General features: G+C 38.3%; 1 protein-coding gene across 8 annotated transcripts in view; it reads left to right on the top strand.

Annotated features, from left to right (window-relative positions):
* LOC137244515 (uncharacterized) overlaps nt 1–21,354 on the top strand; it is a 304,677-nt gene that overhangs the window by 208,197 nt on the left and 75,126 nt on the right. For 6 of the 8 annotated variants that reach the window (XR_010951073.1, XR_010951070.1, XR_010951071.1 and 3 more), the window contains one exon: nt 10,261–10,737. Coding sequence is in view for 2 of the 8 variants with exons in the window: in XM_067773590.1 (XP_067629691.1) it covers nt 10,261–10,644 (384 nt within the window). In the remaining 6 variants the exon portion in view is untranslated. Of the gene's footprint in view, nt 1–2,250; nt 2,302–10,260; nt 10,793–21,354 lie in introns of those variants that run through there. The other 2 variants (XM_067773590.1, XM_067773591.1) reach the window with 2 other exon arrangements.

Raw genomic sequence — 21,354 nt, 5'->3', positions numbered from 1 at the left:
CATTTTTGTTATTGAGAAGTTATTCCTATTTGAAGACATAATCTGCATACATACCTAAAGCATTTCATAACAAGTTTGAGAATTACATCTGCATATGTGAATGGAACTGAACGAAAAATAAGAGTAAAAAAATAGAACATAAAAAAATTGTTTTAAAGAAATTCACAGTTTGACGGTGATCGAACTCGCGCCACACGATCACAACCACAACATCATAACAGCTGGCCCACTACAACTGCTTGATAGCTCGTGACAAATGTTGTATTTAACATTGTAGTGCATACGAATTGTACCGTTTCATTTTTCTTGAACTTATTTAAGAACATTCGTTCTCATTAATAGAACATTAGTTCATAATTAAAGACCAGCCGTTCTCTTTTCAAGAAAATGGTGTCAGTTCAAGAACAAGGTTGTTGTTTTAAGAACAAGTTGTTCGTTTTTCAAGAACAAAAAAGTAAGAACATGAAGAGCTTGAATTAAGTCCGGTGGTGCTGGATTTTAGAACGGCGTTTTTCTCTGAGTGTATGGAAAATAAATATGTGCTTGAAGAGTAAAAAGAAAGCTGGAAACTATGTAAATAGTTTCAAATTGTCAATAATAAACTGGTGACATATAAAGGGAAGGTCACAATCTTGAATTGGTAATGTAATTAAACATTTTTTATATTTGAAGGGACTGTGAGTATCCTTACTAACCTTAATAGTAAGTTTACACATTTTTGGTTTCAAAATTTATAATTTGCCAAACGGCCAGTCATCAAGTACGACAAACCGCTGTTGCCATCACCTCCACAGAAGTTACTAAAGCTGAAGCCTGCGAGCCAAATGGGTTCACATTGTCTGATAACACTCTCGTAGCCAGAAGATACGACATTTAAAACCCTACTCCTCTTCTTTTTTTATCTTATTCAATCTATTTCCAGCACCAGCATGGTTTTCTTAAATTAAAAAAGCACCACCGCCGGGATAACATGGACAGCATAAATAAATTACGCACTATACTAAGAACCCCCATATAGTAGTACAGTACCTACCCACCTTAAAAAACCCTCAAGTATGAAAAAAATCGATGATCGAAATCAGCTCCTTCTCTCCTAACAAAACCACTGCCTGATTCTTCCTCCTTAATTTACCTCGAACCTGCTCCGGTCTAAATGTCATAAATTAATGCCTAAGTCCCTAACCACAAGACGGCCTTGTTGTTGTTGTTGTAGCCATAAGGTTACTCCCCGAAGGCTTTTTGGAGTGTTATCGATGTGATGGTCCTTTGCCGAATACAGATCCGGTACGCTCCGGTAACACAGAACCATTAAGGTGCTAGCCCGACAATCTCGGGAACGATTTATATGGCCATATTAAACCTTCAGGCCATCCCTCCCTCCCCACCACCAAGTTCTATGCGGAGCTTGGGGTCGCCAGAGCCTCGTTTTTTAGTGAAACAGGTTTCGCCACGGATAGGTGAGGTTGAAAATTGGGTTTGGAGAAGCTACATATTGGCCTGGCAACCTGAAAGGGTTGCGCTACGCAGCCCCTTTATTCTGGTATTTTAGTCGCCTTTTACGACAGGCATACCTACCGCGGGGGGAAAGACGGCCTTACTAGCACTCTATCTTTCAAGAGCTTTCGACATCGCCTAGATTCACTTCCAGGCTTAATTCAGAGGCTATATGGTGAAAACAACAATAAAAAAATGAATATGAATGTATCCAATCTTCATCAATGCTTAATTTCCGCACACATTATTTCAACCCAAAAAAATATTTGAAAATAAATAATTTCTGGGACATTTGGGCCTCAAGTTCCTATTACATTTCATTTTGAATCTATTACATATTGTCAAAAATTACGATCGTATGTCGCAAAGCCAATATTTTCTTTCATATGATCAGTAACTTAAACTTTTTCCATACGATTGCCGATTCCATTACGGAAAACACGATAAGGCCTTGAATTAAAAACAAATTTTATTTTCACGTATTGTTAAGGGGGAATTCAGACTTTGTGGCAGCAGCATTACGCGACGCGTCAATGAGCGACAAAGTTGATCTAGTAGGCATAAAAGTGTGGCGTATTGTAGTACCGCTAGGCGTGCCCTTAGCTTAAAAGTAAGGAAACGGTACCTCTGAAAGCGCCTTCTCACAGAGAATAACCGTTTTGTATGCAAAATAAAAAGATTTGTTCATAATCGTTCTATTAATACATTTATTATCTTACAGTTTCTGTAAATTAATAACGTACTTAACATTTTCAGAGTGTGCAGAAATACAACTCACTTTAGTGCATTGTGCAAAACTGCACAAAATCTTGAGATACATGATGAAATTTGCGAAACAGGCAATGAAATATAGCGAACAAAACAATCGTACAGTTCCGAAACGTTTCGATGGCGCTTTGTACATTTGTTGGGCAGGTAATCATGGTAAACATTTTAGCTTTGTTGAGATGAAATAATTTAACTATTTCGGGGCTTCATTTCTGAGAATTTTTACTATTTTCGAGATAATTGGAAAAGGAAGATACTACTTGTAGAGACCTATATATATACATATGTCGGTGTTGGTGAGCGATAGTTGATGTATGAACGAGAGTAGAGATAGTTAGTAGATATACAGAAGTTGACGAGTGCGGTTGTGTTCATAGGATATGAATATACCTGTGAATTGATTATAAATCACAACACATTGTACGTTTATTTGGCATAGCATAAATAACAGTTGAGTTATTACAGTGGCGACGAGGATGGGATCCAGTGGCCCGAAATTAAAAAGAAAAAGAAAATTTAGCAATTGGAAGTAACGGCAGTTGCGGCCATTTTCTTTTGGCGTGGGTTACTCCCGAACGAGAACAAACTCACCGAATTTATGCTATTAACAAACAGACGAGTAAAATACTCGTTGTATTTTATACCATTTGGTAGTGAATAACGAATAAATGTTCCATTGCAGATTTGTGACACATTGAATTGTGTTAGCGAAACGTCATACCAAAAGGAAGACGAAGAGAAAATTTGAAGTGCCGGATTAAATTTCGACTTTAATCGCAGCCGGACGAATCGGTGCGAACGAATTAAATAAAATAACCAAATCCATTTTGATTATTGAAGTAAATAAGAGGGTCGAATTAAATTTCGCCTGGAAACAAAGTGGAGGTGACGAATTAAATTTTGTTAGCGGCACAAGCACAAAAGGCACTAAATATACGAGTGGGGGGAAACCCAAAAATCATAAGTACAATGAAGTTGCGAATTTAATTTGGCATATGAAAGTAAATAATTATTTGATTTCAGATTTGACTTCCCCAAAAGATCATAAATAAACGAAATGACCGAAATTCGTCCCTTTCAGTGCGACAGTATTGACAAAGCGTTGATACGCTCAGAATGGGAGAAATGGTATAGGTCCTTCTCTTTATATCTTCAAGCGGAAGATATAAAGGACGAAGTGAAGAAGAAGAATAAGTTGTTACATCTGGGGGGTCCGCAGCTGCAAGAAGTGGCTTTTAATATTCCGGGGGCTTTGGTTGAATCCAGTGGGGAAGTAAATGTATTCAAAGTTCTAGTAGACAAACTGAACAACTATTTTTCACCAAAGCGCAACTCTACTTTTGAAAGGCACCTATTTCGAAGTTTGTCCCCTACCGAAGGTAAACATTTTAGCAAATATTTGTTGCGTCTGAGACATCAAGTATCGAAGTGCGAGTTTGGCACAACTGCGGCAGAAATTGTTGAGATCTACCTAAAAGATAAAATAATTGACTCTTGGGCTCCTGTTGAGTTGAAAAGGAAGCTGCTAGAGAAAGAACAAAGTCTTGATGAAATAGTTGAATCCTGCCAAATCTTTGAACAGATTGGTAAGCAGTCGGGGTCCATGTGCTCAAAAGCAAACGAAGAAAAGGTTAACAGGATCACAGCCAAAACATTCGGTAAAAACGAAAAGGATGAGTGCAGTAGGTCCGGACAAAAAGGGCATGGGGCCAAGGACTCAAAGTGTCCAACAAGAAATCTAAAGTGCAACAAATGTGGCATAGTGGGACACTTTGCAAGAAAATGCAAGACAAAAAAGCGGAAATTTAGTGGAGGTGTACCCAGTTCTCCGAAAAAGCGGCGATCAGAATCGGTTAAGGTTCGGAATGTTAAGGAAGAGGACGAACAGGAAGAGGGGGTTCGAGAACTGAATTGTTTTAAAGTTGTGGATGATATGAGAAGCGATGAAAATTTGAAATGCGGTATTGGGGGGTGTGCCATATCAATGGTCATCGACTCGGGTACACGATTGAACCTGATAAGTGAAAACGATTGGAAAGTGTTAAGAAACAACGCTGCAGTCGTATGCATCAAGCCAAACTTTAAATGTTCTGCGGGTGTTCGAAGCACCAATAGAAATAAACAATATGGAAAGAATTGCTACATTTTATGTGATCGAAAGGGGATGCCAATCACTATTGGGGCGCGACACTGCCATGCAACTGGGGGTCTTGAAGATGGGCGTGAATGTTAATCGGGTAGACGAAATAAAAACCTTCCCAAAAATGGTTGGAGTAAAAATCAAACTTTCAATAAATCCATCGGTTAGGCCGGTACAACAAGCGATGCGTCGAATTCCTATAGCTTTAGAAAAACAAGTCGAAGAGAAAATAACTCAGATGCTGGCTCAGGACATTATAGAACCAGTCCAGGGACCCACATCGTGGATATTACCGCTAGTGATCGTATTTAAAGAAGGAGGCGAAATGCGTCTATGCGTAGACATGCGCAGAGCAAATCAAGCCATATTACGCGAGAATTACCCACTCCCCACATTTGACATGTTTATGACCAAGTTGAGAGGAGCCAAACTATTTTCAAGAATTGACCTCAAGTGGGCTTACCACCAGCTGGAGTTAGACGAGTCCAGCCGCCACATCACCACATTCATTTCACACAAGGGTCTGTTTCAATACAAAAGATTGATGTTTGGAATAAACTCAGCTCCGGAAATTTTTCAACGAATAATAGAAAAACTATTATGCTCCTGCAAGAATGCGCTAAACTATATAGACGATATAATCATATTCGGAAAGACAGAGCAGGAACACGACGAGACAGTCAACAAAGTACGGGACATATGCAGAGGTAACAATTTATTGCTGAATGAAGCGAAATGTGTGTGGAAGGTACGACAACTTAAATTCCTCGGCCATGTACTATCTGATGAAGGCATCGCACCTGATCCGAAGAAAATCGAAACGATAAAAGAGTTTCGAGCCCCACAATCGAAAGAAGAAGTTAGAAGCTTTTTAGGACTGGTAACATACGTAGGAAAATTTATTCCCGACCTAGCCAGCACCACCGAACCACTAAGATGTTTGCTGAAACTAAATTGTAAATTCGTTTGGGATGGTAGTCAACAGGAAGCATTCGATAAACTAAAACAAGCTCTGTCGGAGCTACCGAAATATGCATATTTTAACCCACAGAAAAGAACGCGCGTCATAGCAGACGCCAGTCCTGTAGCTTTAGGTGCTGTATTACTGCAAATCGACAAAATGGGCGAGACGCAAATCATATCATTCGCTAGCAAAAGCTTGTCGGACACAGAGAAGCGATACTCCCAAACGGAGAAGGAAAGCCTTGCACTAGTATGGGCAGTGGAGAGATATTATTATTATCTGATGGGTTTGGAATTTGAACTAGTCACTGACCACAAACCGCTTGAAACAATCTTCAAACCAACCTCGAAACCTCCTGCCAGAATAGAGAGGTGGCTACTTCGTTTACAGCCGTTCAAGTTCAAGGTAATATATCGCGCGGGTAAGGAGAACATAGCGGATTCCGGTCCAGGCTTTGCAGAATCGAGAAAGCAAATACGTTTGACAACGATCACAACCATAACATCTTTCATATAATCGAGAGCGCGGTACCTTCAGCTATGGGAATATATGAGATCGCGACGGAAAGTGCAAAGGATCAGGAACTGATAGACGCTATATCGTATGTTAAAAATGACCTGTGGTCTGTGAACAAAAACAACATTTATTACCCATTCCGATATGAATTATCAGCGATGGGCAACATCTTGCTTCGAGGTGCTCGCATTGTTATCCCAAAAACCCTACGGGCAAAAACACTACAGCTTGCTCATGAAGGACATCCGGGAGAATCGGCCATGAAACGGAGATTACGGTCCAAAGTGTGGTGGCCGCTAATAGATAGAGATGCGGAATCGTTCGTAAAGGAATGCGTAGATTGTTTAATAGTTTCTCAACCCAACAGACCAGCCCCAATGCACAGGCACCCATTCCCGAATGGGCCGTGGCAATGTGTTGCTACCGATCTCCTCGGTCCACTTCCAAATGATGAATATGTGGTAGTACTGATTGATTATTACTCCCGATACTAAGAGGTCAAGTTCACTAAAAGAATAACTTCAGAAGTAATCATTTCTATTTTGCAAGAAATATTTAGCCGGCTGGGTATACCAAATTCATTGAGAGCTGACAATGGCAGGCAGTTTGTAAGCTCCGAGTTTAAGAGTTTCTGCCAAACCAACAACATAACATTAATCACAACACCCCCATATTGGCCACAAGCCAACGGAGAGGTCGAGAACATGAACCGGTCGTTGGTAAAACGTTTAATAATAGCGCATAATAACAAAAGAGATTACTAAAAGGAGATTCAGAACTTCACGCTAATGTACAATGTAACGCCTCATGGTACGACCGGGTCATCACCATCCGAACTGATGTTCAATCGCGTCATCAGAGATAAGATTCCGGGAATACAAGACCTAACAGAAGATATGCTAGACTCAGCGGCTAGAGATCTAGACATGATCAACAAGGCGAAAGGGAAAGAGAAGGCAGATATGAAGCGAGGAGCAAAAGAACCCGACATCGAAGTTGGTGACAAAGTCCTCTTGCGGAATGTTGTATTCCCACACAAGCTTACACCAACATTTGACCAAACAGAGTATGAAGTACAAGAAGTAAATGGGAACGAGGTAACAGTAACTGCAAACGGAAAGACTGTGAGGAGAAATATAAGCCACATCAAAAGACTGCCAGTTACCGGAAACAAAAATTCTTCAATCGCAAGAGAGCATACCGAGGGACCAACCACCACCACCGCTACCATAACAACACCATCCACACAGATCACAGACGGCATGTCTTCCCAAAATGGGTCGTCATCGACGTCGGTTACAGCATAGAGCCGGAACAGTATCATCAACAATCCTCACTACATCTGATCGCGGAGTTGGAAGGAAAACTCAAAAATAAGGGAGAGATGTAGAGACCTATATATATACATATGTCGGTGTTGGTGAGCGATAGTTGATGTATGAACGAGAGTAGAGATAGTTAGTAGATATACAGAAGTTGACGAGTGCGGTTGTGTTCATAGGATATAAATATACCTGTGAATTGATTATAAATCACAACACATTGTACGTTTATTTGGCATAGCATAAATAACAGGTGAGTTATTACACTACTATTTCACGAGTTTTTATATAATATTCGTGGCTGTCTTTAAAGTTTCTCCAAATTATTCTTTTTGACATGAATTTGGCACCATTCTTCAAAAAATTCGGGAACTCGTCGGATATCTGCGAATTCATATCAGGTCTACTTCGGGACCTTTGCGGAATTATTTCGGGACCATTTCAAAACTTCGTTGGGATTTTTCGTTATGCTTTTGAAGCCATTTCGCTATTATTTCGAGACTTCTTATTTGAGAAACTCCTTTTTTGGTTGCTATCGTTAACAGCGTCTTATATATTTTTTATCGAGAGATTTCCGGCGTATTATCCATTACCATTACCCATATACAGTGTACTCTCTCTTAAAAGGACTCTCTCTTAAAGAGACTACCAAATTTGTCCGCTTATGAGAGGTGTCCGCTTATGAGAGGTGTCCGCTTATGAGAGAGTACACTGTACCGTTATCAATTTATGATCGGTTTATTATTGACTGTTTGTCGTTTTGTTATAGACGAGTTGTTATCCGCCTGTTATTGACGTGATACCGGAGCGAATCCTGTTACAAGTTTGATGCTTCATGTACATGCCAAGCAGGCAATGCTCTGACGATCTCAAGTTTCTTTTGGAACTAAGAGAGTGGGGGAGGAGATGACATAGAAGATTTAACATGGTTATATCAAATAGGGCTAGTTCTTTAATTATGCTAGTCACCGGTACATAGCTGATCTACATATATCTGACAAAGGACCATCAGCATAGATTACACTGCCCAAAACCTTCGGGGAGTGCCTTCACAACAACAGCAAGAACTTCTCAATTAGTCCCGAAAAAGAGCCAAAAATGATATCGAAATATCGTCGAAATGGATCCGGCAAATAATCGTTTAATAATCTATAAAACATTCCCAATATGATCTCGAAATACTACCTAAGGCAATTCCGGTAACATTTCATATAGTCCAGAAATGATCCCAAAGTTATTGCAAAATATTCGTGGAATGATCCCCAAACAGTCCAGAAATAATCTCAAAAGCATCCCGGTATGCATGGATGGATTCTCACTTTGCTTGCATGACTGTATAACTACATAGGTATAAAAACTGCTTATGACATTTCTAACAGGAAACAAATCAGGTCTACCTTAGTCTAGAGTAGGGACTCGTGGCGCCAGTTTAGGCAAGATTTGCGGCGTTCCCCAGGCTCTGGCGGGGTGTGGAAAAAATCGGTCGATTCCGCGTTCCACGCTGAAATACTGCAGATTTACCCTAGACTTCACAGGCTAAAACCTTTATATTTGCAACGAGAGAAGCAACCGCTAACCAAATGTAAACAGCATTTTTTCCACATAAATATCTTATTGATTGATACAAATTTTGCCTTCATCAATATTATACAACACTTGATAATTGTAGAAATGTGGTGATGCGAATGCAGCATCAGTGGAAGTCTTTATACCCAGCGTGTACTTCTACACAAGGGTATTATAACTTTAAATGGATAAAGGTTATACGTAAATTTACTTACTTAATTGTCGCTTTACCGCTTAAACGGTTATGGCCGACCAACAAGGCGTGTCAGTCGCCTCTTCACTCTTCTAAATGGCGCCAGTTGGTCATACAAAGGTAATAAAAAATATTTTTCCAGCTGGTTCTTCAAGCGGAGTGGGGGCCGCCCTCTTCCTCTGCTTCCATAGGTTGTACGAAAAGGCATAAAGGAATCGAGATATATATAGACTTACTTACATCAAAACAGAAACAGTTTGTAAAATGGGCGTGGCACTGACTACATTAAGAGGAAAAAGATTTTAAAGTTTTACAATATGAAGACAGTTCAGCGAATAAAGCCCAGAGGTTAAGCTAGCTAGGTCGTGTTATGCGAATGGGCGATGACGCTCCTCCAGGAAAGTATTTTAATCGACTAAACAGAAGTAGTTGCAGGAAGACTTGACCTCCATTGGAGCTTCCGTTATCGCGAAACAGGGATAGCTGGCGTGACTTCTTACGAAACGGCCAAAATGTCTTAGGCGATTAAGCGCATAACTATGATGTTGAAAGAACTTGGTTCAGCCAATTCTATTATAATAATTATTAAGTTTATTATCGCGCTTATTATTCGCCCGACTTTTTAGGGAACGATTTAATATGAGCACGTTAGTAGATCTAAGGAGTTGATTTAGCCATGCCCTCATAATGACTACCCAATTACTCCGTATCCATTACGTACCAGCTCATCAGCCATTTTATTTCCTTAAATTTCACTACGACACGGAACGCAGATAATGGATGTTTCTAGAGTTTCGCTGGCATTGCTGATTGGCTGTTATAGAATATTGATACCTTGCAGGCTGGCCAAATCGCAAGAGGACGACTTGTTGCACCTTATAGCTTCAAATCAGTGTCAGTTTTCGCTAAGACGGAATGACTCGTGCACCTCGCTAGATAACCAATTAATTATGATATTTGTCGGAGAAAGCATTGCCAGCTGAAGGGGAGAGTTTCACTGAAAAGGCCCAGTTATTGAAAATTTTAGCCAGGGCAATTTAAAATTTGTATGAGCATCACTTGGTGTCGAGCCCAACTTTCTTAGCATGTAAGGAAAGAAAAAACTACGCTATAGAATTGTGCTAAATATATGTATTGGCGCATGTGTTATATAGTGGAGAACTTTCTCTAAGGATGTGTTTTTGTTTTTCTTAAAAACAACTCCAATTGGCTACCCTTCGTCATCTATTTTTTTTTTATTATTTAATCATAGTGGATGATTTAATGAAAACAAATTTTTTTGTTATCCTTTTTACAGAGCAGCTACTTTGATTGCGACGATTCTGACATCTTCTCTGAACTGTCAAATTCCGACGAGTATGACGAGGAGAAGATGAACACTTTAAACAATCCTGCCGAGCTGATGATGTATGCCAACTGCTACAGTGATGATGCGACGACAATACAGCAGAGAATTCATCAACAACATAAAACTGCCCGCAAATTACAGGAAGGAACACAACAACAACAAGCCAACTCCATGTGTGCTGATGTAAATTGTAATGCAACTGATTTGCTGAGAGAAGGGCGAGAAAAAAGCAAATTAAGTGACGCTGATGACAATGAAATTATCGATTGTGCCAGGCAGACACATGCCATCAAGGAAATTGGAATCCAGCAAAAGGCTAATCAAAAAATATGAGCTAGAAACCTATAAAAGTTTCAATGGGCTCCGTTTAACGGGCGCAGAGGGTGAAGCCTCACACGAATTTCAACGAAAACGATCAGCTGCTAGGTAAGAAAGTCTTAATTTAGCCTTTTAAATGTTTGAGTAGTTATAGGACAATTTAGGTATTCCAAGAAACTTTGTATGCTATATTCTTAAACGGATACGTTCATATAACTTTCTGATATGAGATTATTAAATTGAATTATCGCCTTCTAGAACTCGTTGTACCGTAAGAATGTATATACATTAGTAAAGCGTGATTTTGTGGTGAGTAACCCTCTTCATGTAAATATAAACTAATAGAGTGAAGCTATGAGGCACACTAGAAAAAATAAGAACTACAAGGAAACCACTCCGGCTATTCAGCTTAAGAGATCTATGGAACTTCCTGTTCAACAAGAAGTGTATGTGCCAGCGAATTTCTTTCTAATAGATACCCGCCAACTTAAAGGTCACCTCTCACGAAAAAGCAAGCAGGCCGCGAATAAGCGAACCACACTTTTTGAGTTTTTTCATTGCTTAAATCTTAACTTTTGAACTACTAAAGATGTTTTGAACACTTAAACTGCATCAGTAGCCGCCGTGGTGCAGTGGTAGTAGAGATATACGCCGCCGATAAACGCCGCCGCCGCCGCCGATTTTCGTCGTTTTTCGCACGCCGCCGCCGAATGTCAAAATAAGCGGCGCGGCGGTGGCGGCGGCGTCTGGCGCGGTACTATATTTTCTTCTCATTTAAGACCGACTAGATCATTTATTGTTCATGTCGAAAATTGGCTCAATATAGTCGAAATGGGTATCAACGGATGCGCATAGCTGCCAGTTATAAGAATCCAATTGCGAAACTTAACTCTTTCTAATCGTTTTAAAGTTATTTTAAAAGAACAGGTGCTTTCCATGCCGGCTTATCACGGATTTTGCATCACCAAAGTCACCAAGTTATTAAAACAAAACACTAAAAGAAAAATTATATAAAAGATGTAAATGCTCACTTTGCATAATTCTTAAAAAAAAAAAATAATAAGGAACAATGAATTCAAATAAAATGACCCAAGTCTAGCATGTTTTCAAATTGTCCTTAAGTTGTTAAAAAAGCAAATTACCCGAAAAAGTACAGATTTTCACAAAAAATTCTATATTCCGATTGGCTAAAATAATAAGCGAAATCAGTGAAGCAAAATCCTTTAGTAGGTTCCAGGAGATTAAACGCTCCTTTGAAATGATTCCCACCTCAAACTTAAGTTGAAGATATATTTACGTATGAGAAGGGTTTGAAAAATCGCTTGGCCTTATATTCAAAAATCTGTTGTTTATTTAAAATAAAAATAAATGTAAGGCGCGATAACCTCCGAAGAGATCTAAGGCCGAGTTTCTCTTCCAATTTGCGTCGTGCTCCTATTGATTTTCCCTACAAATCGGCCGGACGGGGCCTACATGTTTTATGCCGACTCCGAACGGCATCTGCAAGGCAGATGGGTTTTCACTGAGAGCTTTTCATGGCACAAATGTTGTTTATTTGCAAACTTTAAAATTGCGTCTGAAATGTTAATTTTGATTTTAACACTTCATCATTCAACACCCAAGTCTCCCGGTTTGACATTTTCTAAAGTTGGCGGCCCTATCCCAACTAGTCACTTGGAGTGAATTACATTGATTCTAGCCTATCAACTAAGTTTAAATATCACATGCACGTTACGGCTCCTGTTATATATACGAATACGTAGGTATATATTGTAAAGAATTTTGGGAAATTCCGCTTATTTGAAACCTTCCGCTAACGTTCGAATCGCGGAACTGTCGAATAAATAACTACAATATTCTCTGTTGCAAAATGTTCTTTATTAGCCTACTTTGGGAGTAGTACAACTAGACTTCACTTCGCAACTAATAGCGCGTTTAAATCAAACCGATTACTGATTCCCCAGCTTCCGCTGCTTTTATACTCTCGGTTTTCTCGTTCGCCCATTTCTCCTAAGGTATAGTCATTTCGCGAACAGTTCGAGAACATTTGTATCTCATGCTTGGTTACCAACTATGTACATGTATATTTGTAGTGATGCTTTTCTGATAGCCATATGCGTGTGTATGTGTGAGTAACTACTTCGGCTGATGACTTCGTATGTGTGTGTGAGAAATCTCTTCGTTGCCTTCTACATAAGTGTCGCTGCTTGCTGTGTTTTGTTGTTGCGATTATTTACTAACAGCCTAGTGATGTCAACATTCGCCACAATATATTTACCAGGCGAGGCTTTGTCCTTCGCATGAACACTCAAATTGGTGAAGCAAAAGCTTTCCCAATACAGTCGAACAAATGACCGAGTGTGCTACTACCCTAACGTAGTGGACAGTCGAAGTAGGATGAAAACTGAAGTTACGCGGTTATTCATAATGAATTCTTGTACCAAAAGGCCGGAAAACAACAGTTTGCACTGGGCATATAACCTTAGCATCCTTCAACTTAAAATCGGTCGACTTTCATCTAAAATGGGGTTTTGGTTTAACGAAGGCTATTGAAATCAATGTTTCGAACGCAAACATCTGCAAATTTTGGTCTGCATTTAAACAAATTTATCCAGGGTGTAAAATTTAAATTATTTAAGGATCATAACATTTTCACCTATGAGTTACGCAATGATATCCACTTGGACTGCGCGAAAAAACAATTCGTTAGAAAGTCTTCGCAGCTACACCTAGAGCGTCTAAGAAAGTGACGTCGGTGAAGGTATGAGTTGGAAGTCGTAGTCCTATAGCTTCTGTTATGGCATGTGGTGTCAGGAGGCGTGGTAGCGACTGGTGGTAGACAGGATTGCTACTGTTCACACATCGGGATTTATAGTTCTTAAAACAGCCAAAAAAACAGTTTGGCGCGTTCATCAATAGGCCAGCGTTGGTGCTAATCGTTAAAACTGTTCCACGAGAGTCATGAGTATTGAAAGACCATTAATAGCAACCGTAAGTCGTCTTTGTGCGTGACCAGCAAGGAGCCACAAATGATGTAAAAAAATCGTGACATACAGAAAAAAAGTGTGACCATTTTAAGTAGATGAATTTTTTCGGCAGCCGCAGCAGTACCAGTCCCTTAGACCGGGGTTCGGAGGCTCCCTGGAGTAAATGAGCGAAGAACAGTCTCTCCGCAAGGAGTCACTCCTGAAATTTTTGGAACGATCCACGAGACATTGGGTCAAAAACTCCGGATCTTTCCGAAATGGCCAAAACGTTGATTTCCTTAAATACATACAAACAAAACCGTTTTTAAATAGAAAAATTAAGCTTTTTAAAGTAAGAATACCGGCATACAACGGCGCCGCCGATATATTATAGTGCCTACGCCGCCGCCGCCGCCGATAAAGTGATCGGCGTAAACCTCTAAGCGGTAGCTTAAACTTAGCTTGGGTTCTCTACACATTCTTCTTCCCAATGATTCAACTAGTTCGCTTGTCCATGGCAATACACTTGAAATGCCTTATGTTGAAATATCCTAATTTTAACAATTTTTGTTGTTATATCGGCCTACTGATTTTAAGATCGCGGGTTCGAATCGAGCTCAAGGCCTAACAATAATTTTTTATCATTATTATTGTTATGATAAATTTTTTCTTAATTGAAAAAATTTTTAAATTAGAATAGAAGAAAGAAAAAATTTAGACAACTGCCAAAGCTCGTTGTATAGATCCATTTCGGGAACTGCTAAATTCCTTCATCGGCAACGTTTAGGCGCCGCTGCTATAACCATTCAGCCACCACAGCGGTTTTTTGTTTTGTCTTCATTAATCCTACTTCTATTCTGGTTCGTGCCAATTGATATTCACAACACTGCGACATCTGTTGCAGAATGGCTGTGAAAATTGGACTTGTTTGTTGGCAATGCTGCCATAGTGTCATATTTTTTTTATTGACACTTTTTTCCCCGTGCTCTGGGATGTATTAACAATTTTTGTTGTTATATCGGCCTACTGATTTTAAGATCGCGGGTTCGAATCGAGCTCAAGGCCTAACAATAATTTTTTATCATTATTATTGTTATGATAAATTTTTTCTTAATTGAAAAAATTTTTAAATTAGAATAGAAGAAAGAAAAAATTTAGACAACTGCCAAAGCTCGTTGTATAGATCCATTTCGGGAACTGCTAAATTCCTTCATCGACAACGTTTAGGCGCCGCTGCTATAACCATTCAGCCACCACAGCGGTTTTTTGTTTTGTCTTCATTAATCCTACTTCTATTCTGGTTCGTGCCAATTGATATTCACAACACTGCGACATTGTTGCAGAATGGCTGTGAAAATTGGACTTGTTTGTTGGCAATGCTGCCATAGTGTCATATTTTTTTTATTGACACTTTTTTCCCCGTGCTCTGGGATGTATTAACAATTTTTGTTGTTATATCGGCCTACTGATTTTAAGATCGCGGGTTCGAATCGAGCTCAAGGCCTAACAATAATTTTTTATCATTATTATTGTTATGATAAATTTTTTCTTAATTGAAAAAATTTTTAAATTAGAATAGAAGAAAGAAAAAATTTAGACAACTGCCAAAGCTCGTTGTATAGATCCATTTCGGGAACTGCTAAATTCCTTCATCGGCAACGTTTAGGCGCCGCTGCTATAACCATTCAGCCACCACAGCGGTTTTTTGTTTTGTCTTCATTAATCCTACTTCTATTCTGGTTCGTGCCAATTGATATTCACAACACTGCGACATCTGTTGCAGAATGGCTGTGAAAATTGGACTTGTTTGTTGGCAATGCTGCCATAGTGTCATATTTTTTTTATTGACACTTTTTTCCCCGTGCTCTGGGATGTATTAACAATTTTTGTTGTTATATCGGCCTACTGATTTTAAGATCGCGGGTTCGAATCAAGCTCAAGGCCTAACAATAATTGTTATGATAAATTTTTTCTTAATTGAAAAAATTTTTAAATTAGAATAGAAGAAAGAAAAAATTTAGACAACTGCCAAAGCTCGTAGTATAGATCCATTTCGGGAACTGCTAAATTCCTTCATCGGCAACGTTTAGGCGCCGCTGCTATAACCATTCAGCCACCACAGCGGTTTTTTGTTTTGTCTTCATTAATCCTACTTCTATTCTGGTTCGTGCCAATTGATATTCACAACACTGCGACATCTGTTGCAGAATGGCTGTGAAAATTGGACTTGTTTGTTGGCAATGCTGCCATAGTGTCATATTTTTTTTATTGACACTTTTTTCCCCGTGCTCTGGGATGTATTAACAATTTTTGTTGTTATATCGGCCTACTGATTTTAAGATCGCGGTTTCGAATCGAGCTCAAGGCCTAACAATAATTTTTTATCATTATTATTGTTATGATAAATTTTTTCTTAATTGAAAAAATTTTTAAATTAGAATAGAAGAAAGAAAAAATTTAGACAACTGCCAAAGCTCGTTGTATAGATCCATTTCGGGAACTGCTAAATTCCTTCATCGGCAACGTTTAGGCGCCGCTGCTATAACCATTCAGCCACCACAGCGGTTTTTTGTTTTGTCTTCATTAATCCTACTTCTATTCTGGTTCGTGCCAATTGATATTCACAACACTGCGACATCTGTTGCAGAATGGCTGTGAAAATTGGACTTGTTTGTTGGCAATGCTGCCATAGTGTCATATTTTTTTTATTGACACTTTTTTCCCCGTGCTCTGGGATGTATTAACAATTTTTGTTGTTATATCGGCCTACTGATTTTAAGATCGCGGGATCGAATCGAGCTCAAGGCCTAACAATAATTTTTTATCATTATTATTGTTATGATAAATTTTTTCTTAATTGAAAAAATTTTTAAATTAGAATAGAAGAAAGAAAAAATTTAGACAACTGCCAAAGCTCGTTGTATAGATCCATTTCGGGAACTGCTAAATTCCTTCATCGGCAACGTTTAGGCGCCGCTGCTATAACCATTCAGCCACCACAGCGGTTTTTTGTTTTGTCTTCATTAATCCTACTTCTATTCTGGTTCGTGCCAATTGATATTCACAACACTGCGACATCTGTTGCAGAATGGCTGTGAAAATTGGACTTGTTTGTTGGCAATGCTGCCATAGTGTCATATTTTTTTATTGACACTTTTTTCCCCGTGCTCTGGGATGTATTAACAATTTTTGTTGTTATATCGGCCTACTGATTTTAAGATCGCAGGTTCGAATCGAGCTCAAGGCCTAACAATAATTTTTTATCATTATTATTGTTATGATAAATTTTTTCTTAATTGAAAAAATTTTTAAATTAGAATAGAAGAAAGAAAAAATTTAGACAACTGCCAAAGCTCGTTGTATAGATCCATTTCGGGAACTGCTAAATTCCTTCATCGACAACGTTTAGGCGCCGCTGCTATAACCATTCAGCCACCACAGCGGTTTTTTGTTTTGTCTTCATTAATCCTACTTCTATTCTGGTTCGTGCCAATTGATATTCACAACACTGCGACATTGTTGCAGAATGGCTGTGAAAATTGGACTTGTTTGTTGGCAATGCTGCCATAGTGTCATATTTTTTTTATTGACACTTTTTTCCCCGTGCTCTGGGATGTATTAACAATTTTTGTTGTTATATCGGCCTACTGATTTTAAGATCGCGGGTTCGAATCGAGCTCAAGGCCTAACAATAATTTTTTATCATTATTATTGTTATGATAAATTTTTTCTTAATTGAAAAAATTTTTAAATTAGAATAGAAGAAAGAAAAAATTTAGACAACTGCCAAAGCTCGTTGTATAGATCCATTTCGGGAACTGCTAAATTCCTTCATCGGCAACGTTTAGGCGCCGCTGCTATAACCATTCAGCCACCACAGCGGTTTTTTGTTTTGTCTTCATTAATCCTACTTCTATTCTGGTTCGTGCCAATTGATATTCACAACACTGCGACATCTGTTGCAGAATGGCTGTGAAAATTGGACTTGTTTGTTGGCAATGCTGCCATAGTGTCATATTTTTTTTATTGACACTTTTTTCCCCGTGCTCTGGGATGTATTAACAATTTTTGTTGTTATATCGGCCTACTGATTTTAAGATCGCGGGTTCGAATCAAGCTCAAGGCCTAACAATAATTGTTATGATAAATTTTTTCTTAATTGAAAAAATTTTTAAATTAGAATAGAAGAAAGAAAAAATTTAGACAACTGCCAAAGCTCGTAGTATAGATCCATTTCGGGAACTGCTAAATTCCTTCATCGGCAACGTTTAGGCGCCGCTGCTATAACCATTCAGCCACCACAGCGGTTTTTTGTTTTGTCTTCATTAATCCTACTTCTATTCTGGTTCGTGCCAATTGATATTCACAACACTGCGACATCTGTTGCAGAATGGCTGTGAAAATTGGACTTGTTTGTTGGCAATGCTGCCATAGTGTCATATTTTTTTTATTGACACTTTTTTCCCCGTGCTCTGGGATGTATTAACAATTTTTGTTGTTATATCGGCCTACTGATTTTAAGATCGCGGTTTCGAATCGAGCTCAAGGCCTAACAATAATTTTTTATCATTATTATTGTTATGATAAATTTTTTCTTAATTGAAAAAATTTTTAAATTAGAATAGAAGAAAGAAAAAATTTAGACAACTGCCAAAGCTCGTTGTATAGATCCATTTCGGGAACTGCTAAATTCCTTCATCGGCAACGTTTAGGCGCCGCTGCTATAACCATTCAGCCACCACAGCGGTTTTTTGTTTTGTCTTCATTAATCCTACTTCTATTCTGGTTCGTGCCAATTGATATTCACAACACTGCGACATCTGTTGCAGAATGGCTGTGAAAATTGGACTTGTTTGTTGGCAATGCTGCCATAGTGTCATATTTTTTTTATTGACACTTTTTTCCCCGTGCTCTGGGATGTATTAACAATTTTTGTTGTTATATCGGCCTACTGATTTTAAGATCGCGGGATCGAATCGAGCTCAAGGCCTAACAATAATTTTTTATCATTATTATTGTTATGATAAATTTTTTCTTAATTGAAAAAATTTTTAAATTAGAATAGAAGAAAGAAAAAATTTAGACAACTGCCAAAGCTCGTTGTATAGATCCATTTCGGGAACTGCTAAATTCCTTCATCGGCAACGTTTAGGCGCCGCTGCTATAACCATTCAGCCACCACAGCGGTTTTTTGTTTTGTCTTCATTAATCCTACTTCTATTCTGGTTCGTGCCAATTGATATTCACAACACTGCGACATCTGTTGCAGAATGGCTGTGAAAATTGGACTTGTTTGTTGGCAATGCTGCCATAGTGTCATATTTTTTTATTGACACTTTTTTCCCCGTGCTCTGGGATGTATTAACAATTTTTGTTGTTATATCGGCCTACTGATTTTAAGATCGCAGGTTCGAATCGAGCTCAAGGCCTAACAATAATTTTTTATCATTATTATTGTTATGATAAATTTTTTCTTAATTGAAAGTCCAATTTTCACAGCCATTCTGCAACAGATGTCGCAGTGTTGTGAATATCAATTGGCACGAACCAGAATAGAAGTAGGATTAATGAAGACAAAACAAAAAACCGCTGTGGTGGCTGAATGGTTATAGCAGCGGCGCCTAAACGTTGCCGATGAAGGAATTTAGCAGTTCCCGAAATGGATCTATACAACGAGCTTTGGCAGTTGTCTAAATTTTTTCTTTCTTCTATTCTAATTTAAAAATTTTTTCAATTAAGAAAAAATTTATCATAACAATAATAATGATAAAAAATTATTGTTAGGCCTTGAGCTCGATTCGAACCCGCGATCTTAAAATCAGTAGGCCGATATAACAACAAAAATTGTTAATACATCCCAGAGCACGGGGAAAAAAGTGTCAATAAAAAAAATATGACACTATGGCAGCATTGCCAACAAACAAGTCCAATTTTCACAGCCATTCTGCAACAGATGTCGCAGTGTTGTGAATATCAATTGGCACGAACCAGAATAGAAGTAGGATTAATGAAGACAAAACAAAAAACCGCTGTGGTGGCTGAATGGTTATAGCAGCGGCGCCTAAACGTTGCCGATGAAGGAATTTAGCAGTTCCCGAAATGGATCTATACAACGAGCTTTGGCAGTTGTCTAAATTTTTTCTTTCTTCTATTCTAATTTAAAAATTTTTTCAATTAAGAAAAAATTTATCATAACAATAATAATGATAAAAAATTATTGTTAGGCCTTGAGCTCGATTCGAACCCGCGACCTTAAAATCAGTAGGCCGATATAACAACAAAAATTGTTAATACATCCCAGAGCACGGGGAAAAAAGTGTCAATAAAAAAAATATGACACTATGGCAGCATTGCCAACAAACAAGTCCAATTTTCACAGCCATTCTGCAACAGATGTCGCAGTGTTGTGAATATCAATTGGCACGAACCAGAATAGAAGTAGGATTAATGAAGACAAAACAAAAAACCGCTGTGGTGGCTGAATGGTTATAGCAGCGGCGCCTAAACGTTGCCGATGAAGGAATTTAGCAGTTCCCGAAATGGATCTATACAACGAGCTTTGGCAGTTGTCTAAATTTTTTCTTTCTTCTATTCTAATTTAAAAATTTTTTCAATTAAGAAAAAATTTATCATAACAATAATAATGATAAAAAATTATTGTTAGGCCTTGAGCTCGATTCGAACCCGCGATCTTAAAATCAGTAGGCCGATATAACAACAAAAATTGTTAATACATCCCAGAGCACGGGGAAAAAAGTGTCAGTAAAAAAAATATGACACTATGGCAGCATTGCCAACAAACAAGTCCAATTTTCACAGCCATTCTGCAACAGATGTCGCAGTGTTGTGAATATCAATTGGCACGAACCAGAATAGAAGTAGGATTAATGAAGACAAAACAAAAAACCGCTGTGGTGGCTGAATGGTTATAGCAGCGGCGCCTAAACGTTGCCGATGAAGGAATTTAGCAGTTCCCGAAATGGATCTATACAACGAGCTTTGGCAGTTGTCTAAATTTTTTCTTTCTTCTATTCTAATTTAAAAATTTTTTCAATTAAGAAAAAATTTATCATAACAATAATAATGATAAAAAATTATTGTTAGGCCTTGAGCTCGATTCGATCCCGCGATCTTAAAATCAGTAGGCCGATATAACAACAAAAATTGTTAATACATCCCAGAGCACGGGGAAAAAAGTGTCAATAAAAAAAATATGACACTATGGCAGTATTGCCAACAAACAAGTCCAATTTTCACAGCCATTCTGCAACAGATGTCGCAGTGTTGTGAATATCAATTGGCACGAACCAGAATAGAAGTAGGATTAATGAAGACAAAACAAAAAACCGCTGTGGTGGCTGAATGGTTATAGCAGCGGCGCCTAAACGTTGCCGATGAAGGAATTTAGCAGTTCCCGAAATGGATCTATACAACGAGCTTTGGCAGTTGTCTAAATTTTTTCTTTCTTCTATTCTAATTTAAAAATTTTTTCAATTAAGAAAAAATTTATCATAACAATAATAATGAAAAAAAATTATTGTTATATCCTAATTTTGCAAAAACAAATTGTGAATATGTTTTAAATTTATAGGTCATTTCGGAGTTTAATGTCCTTGGGCTTCCGCCCGTTTCGTTTGTATTTCCTTTTCCGATGTGCTTTTGCTTTTATAAAATATTTTTTTTTAATTTTCATTCAACGAGAAGCAGACAATATTCCATGAATTGAAATAAGAGGACAAACTACACAATGTCTGCACAC

Source organism: Eurosta solidaginis, chromosome 3 (assembly GCF_040869045.1).
Source record: "Eurosta solidaginis isolate ZX-2024a chromosome 3, ASM4086904v1, whole genome shotgun sequence".
NCBI lineage: Eukaryota > Metazoa > Arthropoda > Insecta > Diptera > Tephritidae > Eurosta > Eurosta solidaginis.
This window is presented reverse-complemented; position numbering and strand designations above follow the sequence as displayed.